The 21,898-nt window shown below is 40.8% G+C and overlaps 1 protein-coding gene across 2 annotated transcripts in view; it reads left to right on the top strand.

The window, feature by feature from the left end:
- LOC308687548 (uncharacterized protein) overlaps positions 1-21,898 on the top strand; it is a 101,726-nt gene that overhangs the window by 78,737 nt on the left and 1,091 nt on the right. Inside the window, exons 3-10 of one of the 2 annotated variants that reach the window (XM_081360144.1) lie at positions 6,827-6,873; positions 6,954-7,530; positions 18,646-19,565; positions 19,816-19,958; positions 20,268-20,447; positions 20,559-20,811; positions 20,940-21,023; positions 21,723-21,832. In XM_081360144.1, coding sequence (XP_081216270.1) covers positions 6,827-6,873; positions 6,954-7,530; positions 18,646-19,565; positions 19,816-19,958; positions 20,268-20,447; positions 20,559-20,811; positions 20,940-21,023; positions 21,723-21,832 — 2,314 coding nt within the window. Of the gene's footprint in view, positions 1-6,826; positions 6,874-6,953; positions 7,531-17,001; positions 17,044-17,123; positions 17,701-18,645; positions 19,566-19,815; positions 19,959-20,267; positions 20,448-20,558; positions 20,812-20,939; positions 21,024-21,722; positions 21,833-21,898 lie in introns of those variants that run through there. The other variant, XM_081360145.1, reaches the window with a different exon arrangement.

The following is a 21,898-nucleotide window of genomic DNA, read 5'->3' as shown; positions in this document are numbered from 1 at the left end:
ACCGTGTCTCCCCCCCCCCCCCCGGGCCTGTAAATACTTGTCAGGGCTAACGAGTTTTGAATCGGGCCTTACACAATCTACTGTTCAAAATGCTGACGCAGAAACGCATTTTCGAATGCATCCGTCCCCAAGATTGGTTTGCAGCGATAGAACTGAAGGACGCGTACTTCCATGTCTCAATCCTCCAGCGACACAGAATATTTCTGCGTTTCGCGTTCGAGGGTCGTGCATACCAGTACAAGGTCCTACCCTTCGGGCTGTCCCTGTCGCCTCGTGTTTTCACCAAGATCACGGAGGCTTGTTCCCTTGTCCCTTGTTCCTCTGAGAGAGCAGGGCATTCGCATCCTCAACTACCTCAACGACTGGCTCATCCTAGCACAGTCCCGAGCTCAGTTGTGCGAACACAGGGACCTGGTGCTCAGTCACCTCAGCCAGCTGGGACTTCAGGTCAACTGGGAGAAGAGCAAACTCTTGCCAGTGCAGAGGATCTCTTTTCTTGAACTCGGTCTCACAGACAGCACATCTCACAGACGAGTGTGTCCAGTCGGTGCTGAACTGACTGAACACTTACAAGGGCAGAACTGCGGTTCCACTGAAACATTTTCAGAGGCTCCTTGGGCATATAGTAGTACGCTCGGTCTTCTCCATATGAGACCGCTTCAGCACTGGCTCCATGGCTGAGTTCCGAGGTGGGCGTGGCAGCCCGTGGTCAGACCCGTTGTTTCTGCGGGCAGGAGTCCCCCTGAAACAAGTGTCCCGACATGCAGTGGTGTTCACAGATGCCTCTGCCACCGACTGGGGTGCCACGTATGATGGGGGATATTTGGGGATATTTAATTTAATTAATCAATCAACAATACTATTGATCAGCATTACCAAACGTGGACGTTTTCCACTAGAAACAAGCATTGATGTATTATTTTAATTTAATACTGTGAAGCTGCTTTGATACAATCTGTATTGTGAAAAGCGCTATATAAATAAACTTGACTTGACTTGATTTGACCACGTACAACGGGCATGCAGTCTCAGGGGTCTGGACGGGACCCCATCTGCATTGGCATGTCAGCTGCCTAGAGTTGCTTGCAGTATGTCTTGCTCTGAGCCGCCTCAAACGGTGCCTTCAGGGGAAAGACGTGCTGGTCCAAACAGACAACACTGCAACTGTTGAGTACATCAACCATCAAGGTGGTCTGCGCTCTCGCCACATGTCGCAACTCACCCGCCACCTCCTCCTCTGGAGTCAGAAGCATCTGAGGTCGCTTCATGCCATGCACAAATATGCGTTTCCCCAAGTGTGCCTTATCGCACAGACATTGTGCAAGGTCAGGGAGGACGAGGAGCAGGTCCTGCTAGTAGCTCCATACTGGCCCAGCAGGACCTGGTTCCCAGAACTAATGCTCCTCGCGACAGCCCCTCCTTGGCCGATTCCTCTGAGGAAGGACCTGCTTTCTCAGAGATGGGGCACACTCTGGCACCCATGCCCAGACCTCTGGAAACTCGCGGAAGTTCTAGGTGACTTACCCAAAGAGGTACTTAACAACATCACTTCAGCCCGAGCACCGTCTACGAGACGAGCTTATGCGCTGTTAGCTGTTTATGAAACCTGTTCGTCGAGTGGTGTTCTTCTCACCAAGGAGACCCCCGGAAATGTTCGATCAGAGCCGTGCTTTCCTTCTGCAGCAAGGGTTGGAGCGGAGGCTGTCCCCCTCCACCCTCAAAGTTTTTGTTGCTGTAATATCTGCATACCATGACCCCATACTGGGTAAATCGGTTGGGAAGCATGACCTGATCGTCTGGTTCCTTAGGGGGGCAAGAAGGTTAAATCCTCCTCGACCTCCCATCATAACCTCTTGGGACCTTACGCTGGTACTAAGAGCACTTCAGCTCATCCCATTTGACCCTATGCAGTCAGTTGACTTAAAGCTTCTAACTATGAAGACTTTGCTTCTGCTGTCATTGGCCTCCATCAAGAGGGTAGGGGAAGCATGCATTTTCGGTCGACGAATCGTGCCTGGAATTCGGGCCGGGTGTCACCAACGTGGTATTGAAACCCTGGCCTGGATATGTGCCCAAGGTTCCCACCACTCCTTTCAGGGACCAGGTGGTGAACCTGCAAGCGCTGAGGAGGCAGACCCAGCCCAAGCTTTGCTTTGTCCCGTCCGAGCACTCAGTGTACATAGAACGGACACAAAGCTTCAGGACCTCAGACCAGCTCTTTGTCTGTTTTGGAGGCCAGCAGAAGGGAAAGGCTTTCCTGTAGCTCAAACAGTAGAGCATTGGCGCTAGCAACGCCAAGGTCATGGGTTCGATTCCCAGGGAAAGCAAGAACTGACAAAATGTAAAATGTGTACCTTGAATACAATGTAAGTCGCTTTGGATAAAAGCGTCTGCCAAATGCATAAATGTAAATGTAAATGTAAATGTCTCCAAGCAGAGGATGGCCCACTGGATAGTGGATGCCATCTGCTTGGCTTACCAAGCACAAGGTATGCCCTGTCCTCTCAGGTTACGAGCTCACTCTACCAGACTCTGTTGCATCCTCCTGGGCTCTGGCACAGGGCGCCTCGCTGACAGACATCTGTACATAGAGCTGCGGGCTGGGCAACACCCAACACGTTCACTAGGTTTTATAGCCTAGTCCTCCGATGTTAGTCGTGTCTGCAGTTAGTCCTCCGATCATCCCTATGGCGTCCGGACGTTGCGGAGCGTCCGGTGCCAGGTCTACGACTGATGTATCCTCGAGAGCCAGCTCTAGGCCTGGATGCCCATATGTACGACCTTCAGCAGGTTTCCATATGCGTGTTCCACGGCAAGCTCTTAATGAAGCCTGTGTCTCCCCTGGCAGAGTCCGCCCTGCCGTCCTTGCCTGTGTTGTCATCCTCCGGATGGTGAGAACCACTCAGGGTATTGCACAGTCATCACAAGGTTAGTAGTTAGTTTGTAAAAGAAGGGAGGCACGCATTCCCAGCGTTATCCAATATTTGTCACTATAAAGGGGTTATTCGGAACAGTAGTGATGGATACTCTCTGGGTAAGCCCTGTCTCATCGCCAAGAAGAGTAAGAGGGTATAGGAGGCTTGCCCAGGGCGCTGGAAGCAGGCAACGCCCGTGGCGCTTTGGTAGGCATCCTAAAATCGTCAGTCACGACAAGACGTCGAGAGTGACCGAACAATATGGAACGTCTAGGTTACATATGTAACCCTCGTTCCCTGAGAGAGGGAACGGAGACATCTCGTCTCGTCGCTGTACCGTTGCTGGGGCCTGGGTCGCCAACTCAGCTCAACTCCTCAGCGAAAAACTGATTGCATCACGCACCAGCTGCTCATTTATACCCACGCTGATGAGGCAGAGCAGCTGAATGCAATGATTGCATACCAATGTGAAATTGACTCGTTTAGTTACACTCAAAGTAGATCGGTCCTCTGAGCGAGATCCCAAAATCGGAGACGGCTCGGAGACGGTTACAAATGTAACCGAGACGTTTTACTTTCACTTTGGGATTCCGTACTCCGTAGCGGCAGTGCTGTGCGTGCATTCTACAAGATAAGACATTTTATCAGACGTTTAAGGCTCTGTTGCACAAAAAATCCTCCGCCATCATCACGCGATCAGTCAACTGTGATTCAGGCTGCACTGTGTGAGACTGCAACTTGTTGCAGAGGAGATGCAGAGGAGCCATGGATGCATTTACACTGCAATTACAATTGCATAATAATGTTATGAGATTAATGTTTTAAATATAACATTTTTAATATTGAAATATGAAAAAAAAACAATTAACATGTACTGCGTTAGATTAAACTGAGAAGGGTCATAGCACTTGCATATTGTATTCCTACTGTTAGTTCCACTGCTTCTATTGTTCTCATTTGTAAGTCGCTTTGGATAAAAGCATCTGCTAAATGAATAAATGTAAATGAAATGATGGAAACAATGAAATTATACGTTTAAATATTAAACTGAAACAGCAATTCACTGTTTTAAGAAAATGTTTTTAAGAAATGCGGAATTAAGAAATTATATTATATTATATTAACATATTGCCTCATATTGCGCGCAATGGTGCCTATACAGGAAGCAATCGAATGAAAAACAGAGCACATTTTATATTATTTTACATTTGATTGTTTTATTTAGGCCTATTTCTAAAGAACTCTCCAGGATATGTTGGTGTTTTAAGCCAGTGTTTCCCAGCCTGGGGGTCACACCAGACTCACTCTAGCTTGAGGGTTTGGGATTCAACCATTACCAGTATAACATTAATTATTATTATGAATGTTGAAAACAGTTGTGTACAATTTTTTTCAGGATTCTTTGATGAATAGAAAGTTCAAAAGAACAGCATTTATTTGAAATAGAATATTTTGTAACATTATAAATGTCTTTACTGTAACTTTTGATCAGTTTAACTTGATGAATAAAAGTATTTATTTAGTTTATTTCTTTCCCCAAAAAATAAAATTTAAATTCCTACTGACCCCAAACTTTTGAACGGTAGTGTTTAATGTTACAAAAGCTTTCTACAAGAGCTTTCTACAAATAATGTGAATCTTATTTGTAAGAAAGCAAATCAAAGGCTATTCTTGCTAAGGAAATTGAGGGAATATTCTGTAAGTCAAGATGTTCTGCAAAGAGTTTATAGAAGTTTAATTGAGAGTGTTTTAGGGTATAATATAACTGTGGTTTGGACGAGTTACATCTGTGAATAAAGTCAAATTAGACAGAATTACAAGAGTAGTAGGAAAAATTATAGGATCTAAGCAAAAATCAGTCGCACAGTTATATCAAATTGCTTTTCAGAGAAAACCTTTGACTATAGCAAGAGACACAACACACCCCTTGAATCACGTTTTTGAATCATGTTTTTGAATTAATTTGAATTATCATGTTTTTGGTGTTCGCTACAGAACACCAAAAGCGATTAAAGCAATATATAAACAAACTTTTGTACCAAATGCAATAAGTCTTTTGAATAAGAGGAAGGAAATGTGAATATTTTAATTTTGATGTATATTGTGTATTGTTAATTGTTTTGTGATTGTATGGCGAGACCAAAGACCAATTTTCAGCTAAGGCTGAACAATAAAATACTACTAACTAATAGGGGTGTGAACCTACACTGGTCTCACGGTTCAGTTCGATCACGATTATCATGTCATCGATTCAGTTCAATTCTATATCACAATGCATCGCGATGCACCGCATCCTCAATTTTAAATTTGACTTCAAAAGTGATGTGTGCGCGCGTGCTCACTTGTTCGGGAAGTCGCAGTGACAGAAACAGTGACATTCCAGTTCAAGTTTCAAGGGAGTAAAGCTTGTTTATGCCATTAAGAAAAGGAAAATCTGTCAAATACATTTTGTTTTAAAGAAATGTTCATTTGAAAGCAGCGCTCATTAATCAGTGTAAGTTAGTATATTACCATAGAGATGCGCGCATCAACCGTCGCCGAATCCGCTAACGGTCATCCATTTATAATCACGCGTAACAACACAGAATAATTGTAATTTGACCATAGGGTGCGGATACTTAAATCAGAGAGAGTTATTGAGGCGGGTGGATGATTTATTTTTGGCTGTGGATTCGAGTGACGTTGGAGCTCATCCACGCATCTCTAAGGGGCCGATCACACCTGACGCGTTTTTCAGGTTCGAAAACGCGAGGTGCACAGCAATTTACATTACACAGAACGAGCAGTGCGCTGCGTTGTTTTTTATGTTGCTAGGCAACCAATGAAACAGCTGTCCTGTCAGTCAAGTAAACGTCAAATCAGCCTTTTATTACCTTTATTTACTTTCTGTTAACATTGTGGTAGTTACGGTTCGTGAAGTCGTTAAGCTCCTTGTAACCCGCGAGAGCACCACAAGTTTACCCTCTATCATCGCACTCTCCTGGCATTCAAGCAACTGTAGCTTTCATCATTTAAACGGAAGGCCCGCCTCTCACTTCATTCGATTGGACAGTGGAAAAAAACGTGATGACGTCGGGCGCTTTTTCCGCTCGGAGTCGCTTTTTTTTCAACTTCAAAAACGCGAGGCGCAGCGGGCGGTAAAACGCGAGGCGCAGCGGGCGCATAAACAGCGCGCAGAACGCTCGCTGCCATAGGAAAGCAATTGAAAATAGGCGCCTCTCACTGCAAAAAACAAGTCAGGTGTGATCGGCCCCTAAAGCAGTCAGACTCTGCCAGGCATTAACAGCTCGGGGTGAAAACGGCTAACGTGGTTTATGAAGTTAGTGGTATTACCTCCTGCATATTCTATTTCATGAATGAAATGAATATTTGTGCGTGACATGAGTGCACACAGCGCGTGTCTTCTGCAGGTCGTGCTTACCAGGTTGTTCATAATAGCCGAAATTAAATGTGCCCAGATGTTGGCTTTAAAGTAGTTGGAGCATTTTTAATTTTCTCGCACTCTCCTCCCTCTGCCATTGTATGCTACCGCGACAAGCACATAGGCCTACGCCACAAATGACGTCAGAAAAGCGTCAGTACATTATAATCGGTTATGGTCTATTACTGAACCGATACCGAATCGTCCTCATCTGCATCACGATGCATCGTAGAAACAGTCAATTTTGACACCCCTACTAACTAACTAACTAACTAACTATTCAACTGTGTGAGTCTAATGTAAAATACTGGACAAATCAAACAAACCCTTATTGATTTGATACGCATTTTACCTGTAAATATACGAGGCGATCTAGTATTTTATGGGACGGATGGCAACCCTAGTCACAGAACAGATTGTGTGTGTGTGTGTGTGTGTGTTTCTTACGTTTCCTTTAGAAATGAATATGAATCATGTTTGTGTTTTATAGTGTGGATCATTGTGGAGAGTTCAGAATGAGAGCAGGATTACACAAATGTAGGTCTACACACACAATCATTTAGTGCTTTATTGTTGATTTGTGTCATTTAGTGAAATGTTTCTCTTCTTGTGTTCAGATGCCTGTGATCTCACACTGGATCCAAACACAGCAAACACTCGACTCATTCTGTCTGATGAGAACAGGACAGTGACGGGTGTGTCTGAGCGTCAGCCTTATCTTGATCATCCAGAGAGATTTGATGATGTTCGTCAGGTTCTGTGTGGAGAGAGTCTGACTGGACGCTGTTACTGGGAGGCTGAATGGAGCGGATATTATGCTGGAATATCAGTGACATATAAAGGAATCAGCAGGAACGGAGAGATAGAAGACTGTGTGTTTGGATATAATGACAAATCCTGGAGTCTGCTCTGCTCTGATAACAGATTCACTGTCCGTCACAATAATAACAGCACTGTTATTCCTGTCGTCTCTTCATCCTCTAAGAGAGCAGGAGTGTATGTGGACGTGTCGGCCGGCACTCTGTCCTTCTACAGCGTCTCTGACACACACACACTCACACACTTACACACATTCAACACCACATTCACTGAACCCCTATGTGCTGGATTAAGGGTTTATTCTAACTCCTCAGTGTCTCTGTGTGCCATTAAACAGCGTCCTGAGAGAAACACCAGTGATACACACACAACCGGGTGAGTGAAATATACTGTGTCTTAGTGAAGGATTTCTCCAGACTGAATAATAGTTCAATCCTCTGTTCTTCATACATCACTAAACACTAGAGATGCACCATATTGGGTTTTTGCTGATACTCCATATGCTGATAGACGAGGAATAAGATAGTCAAATAGTCAAATTCACTCATTATTACTTGATCTATTCCAGCACTCTGTCGCATCACTGCCAGATTCAAACTGCTTTCGTGTGTTGGCTGGCGCTGAGCCAGAGTTGGATACGTTCAGCGCTGTCATATATCACAACTAAGCAGTGTTTTCAACCTCATAATGTTTATTTTAGGTTTCACATATTTAAATACACATAAGCACGAGTAAAACAATACATTTGGAGTTTGTAAAACACACTGATGTCTGTGGAAGCAGCAATAACAATCTATTCAAATATAATTTGCCGACATGTGTTATTCATATCAGACAAACATAGTGGAAGTAACTATAAAGTTGACTCTATTCTTCTCAGTTCACCGGCCACTTTCTTGCATTTATTTCAGGAGAAACTGATGAATTCACGTGCTGTAAATCCGACTGACAGGACAACATTGTGGTGCCCATCTCATGTTATAGATCAAGATTATTTCTAAAGGTTTTTAAACGACCAAACACACTCACTTACACGTATTCGAAAATCGGAATATCAGATAGGCTAGTTGATGACATGGTAATAAAAAAGGAAAAGCGAAATAAAAGCGACACATCTGTCATACAGTATTATTGTGGCTGCGGTGTATCGCGTGACACATCGCCATGGAAATATTAAAGGGAATGTTCGCCTAAAAAAAAACTCACTCTGGGGGGTAGGGGTGTCAGTTAGAATATTTTAAACTTATGCGTGAAAGGGTTAAAGAAAAGATCGAAAATAAATATTTGTGTGTGCTGTAAAGTGGTTAGAAAAAAATTAAATCAGAATCGGCTAAAATTGGTATCTGCAGGACAAACTCAAGGAAAAATCGGAAATCGGAATCGGCCTAGAAAATTGTAATCGGTGCATCTCTACTTAAAAATATAACGCATTCCAAAGATGCTGCTCTTAGATACTGATTAATCACACGATTTAGGTTAAAGCGGGGCTCAGTAACTTCTGGATTTCTTCGCTGTATTCTCGCTTTTTGCTCGCAGGTTTCTCTCTAGAGCTCCCCCCACAGCTTCGGAATAGATATTTGACAACACTGTTGTAAAAACTCGTAGGCGATTCTCGGACACCAGAGGCTAGTAGATCAACGACATCAAAGCAGATGGGACATTCTTTAAAACGTCTTCTTCATTCGGGTTCGGACAGCGTGAGGGAGCGCAATAATGACACCATTTTAGCAGATTTCTTTTGGCCGTAAAGCAATTGTTTACATCGCGAGACCTGATATCACGCGAGACTTCCTGACGCGGCGGCCGCCGGCCCGCCGGCTCAAAGTTGCAAGTGCGAATTTTCCGCTCACGGGCACCAGGGGGGTGCGAAATGACCACCATTCAACCCAAAATAAGTAATGTAACCATTCCAATGACTCCGAAGCTGTTCGGTTAAGGTAAAAAAGTTACTTAGTTCACCTTTAAATCATCTATTGGAATTATCCGGGATATATTATAGGTTAAATGTAGTGATGGGGACGAGACCGCCTATGCCGAGTCCGAGTCAAGACCGAGTCTTTGAAGGGTCGAGTCCGAGTCGAGACCGAGTCCGTTGGTTTTGAAATTCAGTCGAGTCCGAGTCAAGACCGAGTCTTTGAAGGGTCGAGTCCGAGTCGAGACCGAGTCCGTTGGTTAACATGGGAGGATTTGAACTTGAAACACGGAGTGTACTGACGCCTTTCCGTGGTTAAAACAACATTGCTTCTTATGTTTGTTCATGTTTATTTGAGGCTATAAATTAACTAGAAGGAAGAGATGATCGGTTCACGAGCAGCTTTAACTGATGCTCTACAGCGATCTGTCACTACACATTTAAGAGCCACAAAACGGTATTTATTGTTTAAATTTCTTTTTAAAAAGACCAAATTTGAAAGGCGAGACTTTGTTTAATATGTTTAATATCAAAAGTAACCGAAAAGTAACCTGGTCTGTCCTGTCTGTCAGCGTGTTGTCAGTCTCCTCTCTGCTCCGCGATGTATTTTTCACTGCGTGAGAACATGGTGTGGCGTGAGAACGGTGTAGCTTGTCGGACATAGCGACAGTAACTAAGGGGGGCGGGTCTTTGCGAACAGTCAATTAAAATTTTCTAGTGGTATGTATTCTAGTGGACTAGTGATGGGACGAGACCGCCTATGCCGAGTCCGAGTCAAGACCGAGTTTTTGAAGGGTCGAGTCCGAGTCAAGACCGAGTCTTTGTAAGAACAAGTCCGAGTCGAGTCCGAGAAAGCAGAAATCGGTCTCGAGACCGGACTCGAGTCCGAGACCGTACATCACCGAGTACTACATCACTAGTTAAATTAAACAAATGGTTTATCATGTACGAGCAGCAAGTGAGACACACATATCATGCCATGCATTGTAGATACGTATACAGAAGCTAACTGCATTTTAATTGTATCTTCTGAAGACAATGTTGACAGCAACAATAGAAACAAACTTTTCCATAAAGGGGTGATATTTCCGCTATAAAAAAAAAAAAACTTGTGGCACACCCACTCAAAATGGTGTGACAAGACCCTTATCTCACGAGAATGAGACGAGATGAGATTTTTGCACAATATTTTATAAAAATCCTCAATGACAAAGTTCATGACTGGAAAAACAGTCTGCAGGTGCATTTTGAAACGTTTTAACTAATAATCTTCAAATTAATGTAATTTCAGTTCTACTTCGAGTATGAATTACCATATGCATTGAAAGACAACAATATACAAGCACTGTATGAGGTTTTGCCACAAACTCAATTGACTAGCTTTTCTCTTGTATGATTTCACATGATTCTCTTCAGACTTTACTGTACATGAATTATGAGCTTCCAGAACTTCTGATTGAGGCTGTGTGTTCTGTGATTGAACTCCTTTCCACAAATTGAACATAGAAATAAAAACAGTATAAATAATAAAAAAAAAAAAAAGTTTTCTCTTTTTTTTTTTCTCTTTTTTTTTTTATTCAAGCTTAAAGGAGAACTCCGGTCAATTTTAACATTGAGCTCATTTTTTTGTACATTTGGAGTGCTGTCAATACAGAGAACAACGACAAAAATCGGTGTTGCCTACACCGTGTTATCCTCTTTTTAAAATTTGCACCCTGTTGACTTCAATGGGGCAAGTACTAAACCTGCTTTTAGCCTCTTAACATCCTTGATGTGTCATTACAAGTGCACAGGTCATGTGAGTGATTCCTTCAGAGTGAACACGAGTGAATCTGACTGCAGTAGATGTGAAAGATATGTATAAAAATGATGTTATTTAAGCCAGCGCAAATACCTGTGTTTACATCCTGTTTTCGGTGGAAGTCCAAAGTAGTCAATTGCCGAGTTCACGCGCGTGATCATAGGTAACTAAACCTATGCGCGTGAACTCGGCAATCGACTACTCTGTATTGACAGCACTCCAAATGTACAAAAAAATGAGCTCAATGTTAAAATTGACCGGAGTTCTCCTTTAAGCAGATACAGGCTTTAACAGTTCATGTTCCGAAAGCCTATCGTGATCTGCAGCTACTCAGGACTAGATATATAGGATAAGTGACATTAAGCATCAGGAGATTACAGTTTTTTTGCTAAGGAGGTGTTTGTTTAGTCTCTTCTTGAAGGCCTGAACATTCTTTGAGGTGATTTCACCTACTACAGTACAGGGGAGGCAGTTCCAAGTTGTTATAGCCGAATGAAGACAGCTCCTCCCCAAGCATTTGGTGTTGGACTTGGGGAGTTTTAGGGCGTGACTTGGTCGTGCTCTTCAAGTGGTTCGGCAAAGGAGATCAGGTGGGGGTAGCAGAGCTTTGAGATCCTCTAGACAGTTTTCATTGTGCATTTTGAAAAGCACAGTTGTTGCTGCAACAGTTCTACGATGGCTGAGCTGGCTGATTGCATATTTCCTTAGGGCAGTGTCCTCATCCTCCCCAATGATTTTCAGTGCCTTTTTCTGGATGTTTTTGGTAAGCTGCCCAAGGGTGGTCTGTGATGCGTTCATCCAGGCAAGGCATGAGTACTCCATGGTACTCCTGACTTGTGCCTTGTAGACGTTGGCCCTACCTTTGACATCAAGCTTGTTGGCCAACCTGCGCAGAGCTCCAAGACGCTGTCCAGCACGCTTGCAGATGTTTGACAGGTGATTAGTCCATAGCAACTTCTTATCGATACATAGTCCCAGAATATTCAACTGCTCAAAAAGGTCAATTCTGGTTGCCCCAAAGAAAAGGTCCGGGCAGGATGGAGGCCTCTTTCTCGACAGAACCATAGCCTCTTAGTCTTATTAAGTGCAAACAATAAGTGCAAGTGCCACCATAATCAAAGTACTCTAGCGCACAGACTCTTTATAATTGTTGTGAAATTGCTGTTTAAGGCGGTGAGTTCGGAAAAGGCCGGGTAGAGAGAAACGAGCGAGTGAGTTAAGCTGGTGCGATTGTGTACAGTTGTTGCGTTCCAGTTAAAAGTTCAGAAACAGAGCCTCCCTTGTCTTACGTTCTTCAGACGTTACAGTAGTCCATAGCCACGGGAACATATTTTATCAGGGGGGTACTAGGGGGCAGGGCTTGATATTGCGGGGCGGTGCTATGATAAAGTTTTTTTTTAAACAAAATCCTAATATTAAACAGCCCAAACAAAAATATGAACATACAAATGAATGAGTACAGCGTTGTGAGAACGCTCAGAACTCATGATGCATTTTAAAAAGCACAGCACACAAATCTGCATATTACCATATGATACTAACTCAGGAGTGCCGGTTCACACAGAAAGCATAATCTTTCAAAGCGAAAACGCAAGACGCAAAGACGCCAAATGCGGGCAGTGGAAACGCATTTAATTTTACATTTAATTGTTTTATTTAGGCTTATTTCTAAAGAACTTTTTAAAAAGGTGGACCTTAACACCTTGCATGCTGGTATCTTAACAAGCACACTTTTTGTTGCACCGAAAATATTTACTACAATGTTGTCCAATTGCTTACCAAGATCATGTACCTTTTTCAGCCCAAACACAGTCATAATATTTAACAATATTACTGTTTTTTTTTAATCACATAAATGAAACAAATTTGCAAAATTAACAAATTTAAACAAATAAATGCAGCCTTGGTGAGCAGAAGACACTTATTTAAAAAATATATATATATCTTCCTGATCCATAACTTTTGACTGGTAGTGTAAGTAGCTAAACTAAACATTTCATATGTGACAGCTGTTTTAGAATAGAAATGTGTCAGGGTTTATAGACTTATTTCTGTCCACTAGAGGCACCATTAGGTTGTCAGTCTCTGTCATCATGTCATATTGTTGTCTCCTGTTCCTTGTTCCCTGTTTGTGTATTTAAATCTCCCTTCTCCTGAGTACTTTGATCAGTTTTTCCGGTCTAGGTCATTCTCTTGCTGTGCATTTTGGATTTATCTAAAATCTACTTCGTGTACCTGGTGTTCCTTTGTTTTGTTTTATTGACATTTGCTCTTTGAAATTTTTGGAGTTACTTACCGATATTTCTGAACTTGTTTGAATGGCTTCTGGATTGGCATTGTGAACTTTTGGGATTTACCTTCTGGAACTATTCCTCTTCGTTTTTTGTATTGACTCCTGAGAATTTTTTATTTTTTATTTTTTCTTCTTGATTTACTTTGTGGAACTGTTGGCAAACTTTTTTGGAGTTGACTTTTTGGATTTTTTGCCCTTTTCATCAAATTATAGAATTGAAAACATTTCCCCAAAACTGTCATCTGTTTTGTTTTGTTTTTTGCATTTGGGTTCACTCTTTTTGACTGTTTTCACACTAGACCTATCCCTGTGTTTCTGACTAAATGTTAAACGAAAATAATCAGGCAAACTAATAAACATGTGTCTAATTTCACCATTTTGAACTTAAAATAGGCCTATATAATTTACGTGATTCATATAATGTAGTAATTAACTCAATGAGAGCAGACGAGAAACATAAACAAAGCTGTTTCCATCTTACTAGGCATAAGATTAATAATGAATGTGTACATATTGTGAATGATTTTTAAAAAAATGATTATCTAGCGTTCGTAGCTTTAGTAAAATAAGTCAAAGCTTAGCTTTAGGAGGGGAAGAAGCATCAAAATAAGCAGACTGAGAGGAAAAGAGTGATGGAGATGAGGAGAGAACAGGGATTGACAAATAATCTACTGTCCACTGTCATGGGTTTAAAGATGTTTCTTATCCATTTTTTAGCCTTCAAGCGTCTTGAAATGCACAGATGAAGATCAGAGAAATCAAAATATTTATCGGGGAGGCATGAGCGTGTGTGTGTGTGTGTGCGCACAGTAAAGGCCAAATAAATGAAGCACCTTTTAGCCTTTAAAACAAGCTTATTTTTCTGACAATTTAGAAGTTAGTAATCCTACAAATTTTCATTTAAATTGAGTGACTTCTTCAAAGCTTCAATTTCACAACATGAAACAAAAACACTTAAAAAAAATTCATATATTTTTTGTTATTTGTATTTATTTTGATTTCCATTAGCTGTAACAAGTACAGCTATTCTTCCTGGAGTCAAACCAACATGCTTCTCTTCAAACAATTTTACACCAGTTTTTCCCAACACCACACACCTAAACAATATTTAAAAACATAGGCATGTTTTAAACACCACAAACCCCCCCACCCACCCACACACTCATGCACTCACACACATACACACAGTATATACAATACATATACAGAGGACCTGGTTTCTACAATTATTTCAGCAGTAAAAGAGTTATAGCTTAATAGGTCTGTCATGAGAATTTGTGGTGGTTTTCTGGGGAAGTTTTGGTTTTTCCACGTCAAAATAATATGCAAGTGTATTTCAGATTAGAGCTGGGAGATATATCGCATGATATTGTTATGCGCATCTCGTCAGTAAAGCCGGTTCCTTGATTAGTAGTAAATCACCATCACCTGCTTTCAGATGGAGCGGCATTTACTACAAAGAGCCGTATTTAACTGATAAGCTGAGCCATATCGCATCAATATCGCGGACGTATCGCCAGCAATAATTAATGCGATATGGCTCAGCTTGTCAGTTAACTACGGCTCTTTGTACACAGCAAAAACTCCAGTGTTAAATTAACACTCCTGGGAGTGTATGAGTCCACACTCAAGAGTGTTTAAGTTAATGAGATAATTAAGTGATTAATTTAGTGATGATTGAACATTATTGAAGACACCTGATGTTAACAAGCAGAATCACTGAAGGAGAAAATCACAAATTGTAAGTTACCATTATTGTGATGGGTAGTTGCTTTAGTTGGGCTCTTGACCATTATATGTGTACTTTAGATTTTGTTTGGCTGTTGTATCTGAGTTATAACTGCCAGATGAACAAAGAATAAAGTGATCTGATGGTGTTGGTTATATAATGACAATCATCATTTGAGCTTGATCAATGAACTCCTTATTTGCTTATTTCTAACTTAAATTTATGTTATTGACCACAGAATAACTGTTTTTCTGCATAAATATCCAGAATTTTAGATGTAATATAAAGGATTTCTTAAAAGTTGTTTAAAAAAAATAAAAAATATTTCTTTTAGGCACACACAGACATCAAAATTCAGTATATGCATCTCAACAATGGTGACGAGCAGGATATTCAATTAGGAAAAGTAAATTACATAGACAATTCAGATCATAATTTATTCATACCGCAATGCATGATGGGAGCCATTAATGAGTTGTGATTGGTGGCAGCCACTGCAACATACTTTATTATTGTCACCATTGTTGAGATTCACAGACTGATTATTGATGTCTGTGTTTCTAAAAAAAAAACTTGAAAGTATTTTGATCAGAACAATGTTTATTAAATATTATGGGTTAAAAGAAATATACTGAAAATCATATGCTGTAGACTCACAAAGCTGCTGTTAACAAGTTAAACCAAACTATCTCAATAAGTTTCATTTTTTAGATCACAGCATGATTATGTCAAAACGTAACCAACACTATCAGATCACACTTTTCTTTGTTCATTTTGACTGTTATAAATCAATAACAGCAAACAAACAAAATTTAAAGTGAATGTGTAAAGGTCAAGAGCCCAACTAAAGCAAACACTGATCGCCAAAACGGTGGCTTACAATTTGTGATTTTCTCCTTCAGTGATTCTGCTTGTTAACATCAGGTGTCTTCAATAATGCTCAAGCATCACTAAATTAATCACTTAATTATCTCGTTAACTTTAACACTCTTGAGTGTTAATTTAACACTGGAGTTTTTGCTTTGTAGTAAATGCCGCTCCATCTGAAAGCAGGTGATGGCGATTTACTACTAATCAAGGAACCGGCTTTACTGACGAGATGCGCATAACAATATCGTGCGATATATCTCCCAGCCCTATTTCAGATAATGAAACGGTTAAATGCAAAAAAATAAATAAATAATAATCTTACTGACCCCAAACTTTTGAAGGGTAGTGTTTAATGTTATAAAAGCTTATATTTCAGATAAATGCTGTTCATCAAAGAATCCTGAAATAAAAATGTAAATAACTGTTTTCAACATTGATAATAATAATTAATGTTTTTTGAGCATCAAATCATCATATTAGAGTGATTTCTGAAGGATCATGTGACACTGAAGACTGGAGTAATGATGCTGAAAATACAGCTTTGATCACAGGAATAAATTACATTTTATTAAATATTCACACACAGCTGATTTAGACTGGAATAACCAATATTACTGTTTTTTGTTGTTGTTGTTGTTGTTGTTGTTGGTATTTTTAATAAAATAAATGCAGAGTTGGTGAACAGAAGAGACTCATTTTAAAAAACATTAAGAAATCATACGGATCCAAATCTATTGAATGGTAGTTTAGATCTTAACTCGCACTTTTTGAGCGTTAACTGGAATTGGTGCTGTGAACATAAAGCCCGCCTACTTTGATTTGATTGGTCATTATTCTCAAATATTCTGACATTGACGAGCGGTGACAGACCAATCACAGCTCAGATAAGACACACACACACACACACACACACACACACACAAACACACACTCACTCATGCGTTTTCATGTAGCTCAAACAGTAGAGCGTTGGCGCTAGCAACGCCAAGGTCATGGGTTCGATTCCCAGGGAAAGCAAGAACTGACAAAATGTAAAATGTGTACCTTGAATACAATGTAAGTCGCTTTGGATAAAAGCGTCTGCCAAATGCATAAATGTAAATGTAAATGTTCAAAGGGAGGATGATGCACACACACACACACTGACTCAAAAAGAAAGGATGAGTCACACACACACACACACACTTTCTTGTGTTTCCTTTAGAAATGAATATGAATCATGTTTGTGTTTTATAGTGTGGATCATTGTGGAGAGTTCAGAATGAGAGCAGGATTACACAAATGTAGGTCTACACACACAATCATTTAGTGATTTATTGTTGATTTGTGTCATTTAGTGAAATGTTTCTCTTCTTGTGTTCAGATGCCTGTGATCTCACACTGGATCCAAACACAGCACACACTCAACTCATTCTGTCTGATGAGAACAGGACAGTGAAGAGTGTGTCTGAGCGTCAGCCGTATCCTGATCATCCAGAGAGATTTGGTGTTCTTCCTCAGGTTCTGTGTGGAGAGAGTCTGACTGGACGCTGTTACTGGGAGGCTGAATGGAGCAGAACAGGTGCTGTTATATCAGTGTCATATAAAGGAATCAGCAGGAAAGGACGGAGTAAAGACTGTGTGTTTGGATTAAATGACAAATCCTGGAGTCTGTTCTGCTCTAATAACAGATTCTCTGTCCGTCACAATAAGAACTACACTGTTATTCCTGTCGTCTCTTCATCCTCTAAGAGAGCAGGAGTGTATGTGGACGTGTCGGCCGGCACTCTGTCCTTCTACAGCGTCTCTGACACACACACACTCACACACTTACACACACTCAACACCACATTCACTGAACCCCTCTATGCTGGATTTGGGGTTTATTATTACTCCTCAGTGTCTCTGTGTGACATTAAACAGCGTCCTGAGAGAAACACCAGTGATACACACACAACCGGGTGAGTGAAATACACTGTGTCTTAGTGAAGGATTTCTCCAGACTGAATAATAGTTCAATCCTCTGTTCTTCATACATCACTAAACACTAGAGATGCACCATATTGGGTTTGTGCTGATACTCCATATGCTGATATTTTACAACATGTTTTGGCCAGTACCAATAAATACATATTTTCCTTTGTTTTGAAACAACACAGAGTCTCTCCTGTGCAGAGACTATAAACACATTATTCTTCATTTTAGTTAGTTTAGAGCTAAATCTATTTCTCCTTCAGTTTCAGAGTTGTGAGGTCTCTGTGAATAGGGCTTTAGACTGATTTACTGGTATTTCTCTAAAGCTCCTGATCCCACACGATCTCTAAACTGTAATTTGCTATTAATGTTCTGTAATTTTCTAGCTGTAGTGTGATCTTCTTTTCTATTAATATTCCTGCAGACGAGGAATAAGACAGAACTAGTCAAATTCACTCAGTATTACATGATCTATTCCAGCACTCCCTCAATTACAATCAAGCACAATTATTTGTCTCCGAATTCTTGTTCTCAGGGTGGTGCTAAGAACAAAATTGTTTGTTTGTTATTAGTGAGTGATATCACAGGTGTCAGTCGCAGCATTATATACTAGCTTTATATTTTCTCTCTGTGAAACTGCCTGTCAAATAGTTTTTATAGTAAACTGTTTGTATGTTGTTGGTTTTGAATTGTTGGTAATACTTTACAATAAGGTCCCATTAGTTAACATTCGTTAATGCATTAACTGTATTTGTTAACGTTAGTTAGTCAACTGTTCATTGTTAGTTCATGTTAGTTCAGGTCCATTAAATAATATTGACAGATATAACTTTTGATTTTAATAATGTATTAATAATCATTGAAAATAACATTAACTGAGATTAATAAAAGCAGCTGACTCTTTGCTTCTGCCTTCTTCTGGTTCTTCACAGGTTCTCTCAGCCCAAACCTTCTGGGCTCGATATTCACCCGCTGCTGAACTGTCAGTCTTGTGTCCATATAGCTGATTCTGATCAGTGGCTTCAGATTGAGCCGTCGGCCTGTACAGATGAAGGAGGGTCAAAGTTCAGGGTCAGCACTGACCCAGGCCGTTACGAGTGTGTCAGGACCAGAATGCGATGGGTCTGTGACTGTGTCGTCACCCTTCAGTACCGTACCGTAGACGGACTCTTCCTCAACGCAGAGCTGGAGAGGCTGCAGTGCAACCGGATCGGTCCAGTGATTGACGTGACGGTGATCTCAGGGAAACTGGAGGAAGTTCATCTGCCCCATTACGCCTGTTTAGGAGAGTCTGACCCCTCTCTCAAAGATGCTGTGAAAGTCCTCACCGTAAAAGACGAGGGAATAACCACAGAACCTGTGCAGTTGACCCGATTCCATGCTAAGATTGTCCAACCATCCTTCTCTATTATAACTTTAATTATAAGTTGGATAATGCGAGTGGATGCACACTGCGATCTTCTTCTCTACATGCATTCTAAAGATCCTCTCATACTACATCTCTACTTTTTTCCAGTTGATGACTGTGAAAAAAAAAAAGTTGAGGAAACTGAAAATTCTTTTTCATCATGCATCATCAGGCATCCCAGACCTGACGGGCCATTTCGGATGAAAACGCCACACATTCTTGACGTTCCTGGTGCCTCCACTATCAATCCCAAAGAAGGGATCACACTCAGAAGAGAAACTCCCCCAAACTACTTCAGGGTCAACATAAGTCTGGAGAATGATCTTCAAATGACTCTTATCAGAGAAGAGGATAAGGAGGAGGTCTGGACTGCAACGATTGAGAAAAATGAACTTGATCAGATTCGTTCTAAGAGAGACAAGCCGCGTCTGAATAGTGAGGAAGGTAAATAACAGTTTTTTGATTACCATTGGCCAGATCTCATTCAGATGGTTACAAATGTCCAGATCATTGCAGATAAACTCTGTCAGCAGAAACTAATTCATGAGGAACAATATTCAGAAATCACACAAAGTTTAACCAGTCAGGAGAGCATGAGAAAGATCTGTGATAGTATACGTATGTAGCTGCAGACAGATGTAGAGATGTTCTTCAGGCTGTTGATATATTGTGATGTGTGTTTTCCTGACTTCAGTTCAGCGGTCTGAGCCGGAGGACAGAAGAAATGCTTCAGTGTCTGTGGAGTATCAGCCCATCCAGTCCGACTGGAAGAGACCAGACACTATTAAACAAAGCAGCCAAGACTTTAAGGACAGAATTCTAAAAAACACAGATGAGGCAAGTATCTCTGTTTCTATACTTTTGTGAAAACAGTGCATTCAGGGATTGCTAGTCCAGCTTTTGTAGAGCTGTCGTCCTGCAGAGTTTAAGTCCATTCAGCAGCTGAAGCAGCAAGAGTTCAGGAGTTCATCTAAATCACTTTTTATGATTTATTTGAATAATTATGAATTTTATATTGTTGATTCATCTATTCACACAATGCATATTCTTAGTTTGCACACAATGCTCCTTAGTTTCACAATTTATTTTCAGTTCAGGTGACTCTATTAGTGTTATAATTCTGTTAATACTGATGTTTTCTCACAGGTTTATATTCCAATGGACAAGTCTCAGAGGAAACGTTCAGCTCTGCTGATCACCAACATACGATTCAAGCACTCAGAGTACAACAGGCGAGGAGCAGAGAGAGACGAGGAGAACATGGAGTGGCTGCTGCAAAATGCTTTGGGTTACAGAGTTGAGAAATACACAGATCTAACTGGGAAAGTGCGTATAGAGCTAGTGGACTTCTGATGTGGATATAGAAATGTGAACAAATATTTTACAATGCATTATATACTCTGCATTTCTGTAAAAAAAAAATGTTTTTATTGACAGGAAATATCTGCTAGAGTCGAGAACTTCGCTGCACGTTCTAAACATAAAGACTCGGACAGCACCTTTGTGGTTCTGATGTCTCATGGGAACATAATCCTAAATAAAGATGCCATTTTAGGTGTCAACTATCATCACCAGCAAAACCCGAATGATTTCTTCTTTGTTGACGACATCTTCTCCAGTCTGAGCTCAGAGAAATGTCCTGATCTGATTGATAAACCAAAGGTTATTCTGATTCAAGCCTGCAGAGGAGGTATGACATTACTGATAAAACTCAACTCCTTTTGTCATATTTCTGTTTCTCTTTGTAATTTGTATTCATATTTTTCCTGGATTTACTGTATTATTATCATTGATATCATTAATTGTTTCTCTGTCCAGGTCATCCAGGAGCTGTGGATATACAATCAGATTTCATTGTGCACAGAGAGAAAGACTTCGTCTGTTTTAAGTCCTGCCTCCCTGGTCAGTAAAACACTGATTTCTGAAATGAGATTGACTTGTTGCCCAGACAGCAGAGAGTCGGCCCAGATCTGGCCCACACCTGATACACATGGATAGGGTTGGAAAATAAGGGACACCCATTCCGACCCCGAACAGCGCACAAGGGGTTAAAAAACCATGCAGGTTTACAGCACATGTTCACCAGACTCCGTCGCTATGGAAACAAAGCCCCCAAAATGCAATAACGGGAAAATGAGCTTCTCTACTACTTATTGTGAAATTGATTTCTTTATATTTACTATTAGTATTCTCCACACTGTGTGGGCCCATGTGTGGGCCTATGTAAAACACGGGACAAATCGCGTCCCGTATTGATGGACGATTCCGTATTTTAAGGGACAGGTGGCAACCCTACACATGGGTTCCACACATAATCAGATGTGGGCCAGATCTGGGCAGACACTATTGCCCTGTCCCAAATGGCACCCTGAACACTCACGGTCTTCCTACGAAATCCGCACTTTCGTGGTGTAACACCTGGTAAAAATAAAGCAACTGATTTCCTTTTTTTAACAAAATTACTTTAATATGGATTCACACTGCCATGGTGAACTGATGAAATCACTCGTGTTGGCCAGTGTTTCTTCAATGATGAGCAATGTTTACAATTTTGGGTTACTTTGTGAAATACCTCAACCCACCAATGGCTTTTCTCCACAGGTATCAGCGCGTGGAGGAATATGTCCAACGGAAGTTATTTTATCATGTACATCATGGAGGTGTTCTGTAAACGAGCTCATGTTGATGACATTATGGAGTTGTTCAGGAAGGTAAATGTTGAAAATCCCATTTAAATTGGTTTGATTTATTTAAACCCAAAGTCTAAATAATCTCTT

This window comes from Scardinius erythrophthalmus (genome assembly GCF_964197995.2).
Source record: "Scardinius erythrophthalmus genome assembly, chromosome: 3".
In the NCBI taxonomy this organism is placed as follows: Eukaryota; Metazoa; Chordata; class Actinopteri; order Cypriniformes; family Leuciscidae; genus Scardinius; species Scardinius erythrophthalmus.
The sequence above is the reverse complement of the archived record's forward strand: the minus strand, read 5'-3'. Positions and strand labels throughout refer to the sequence as shown.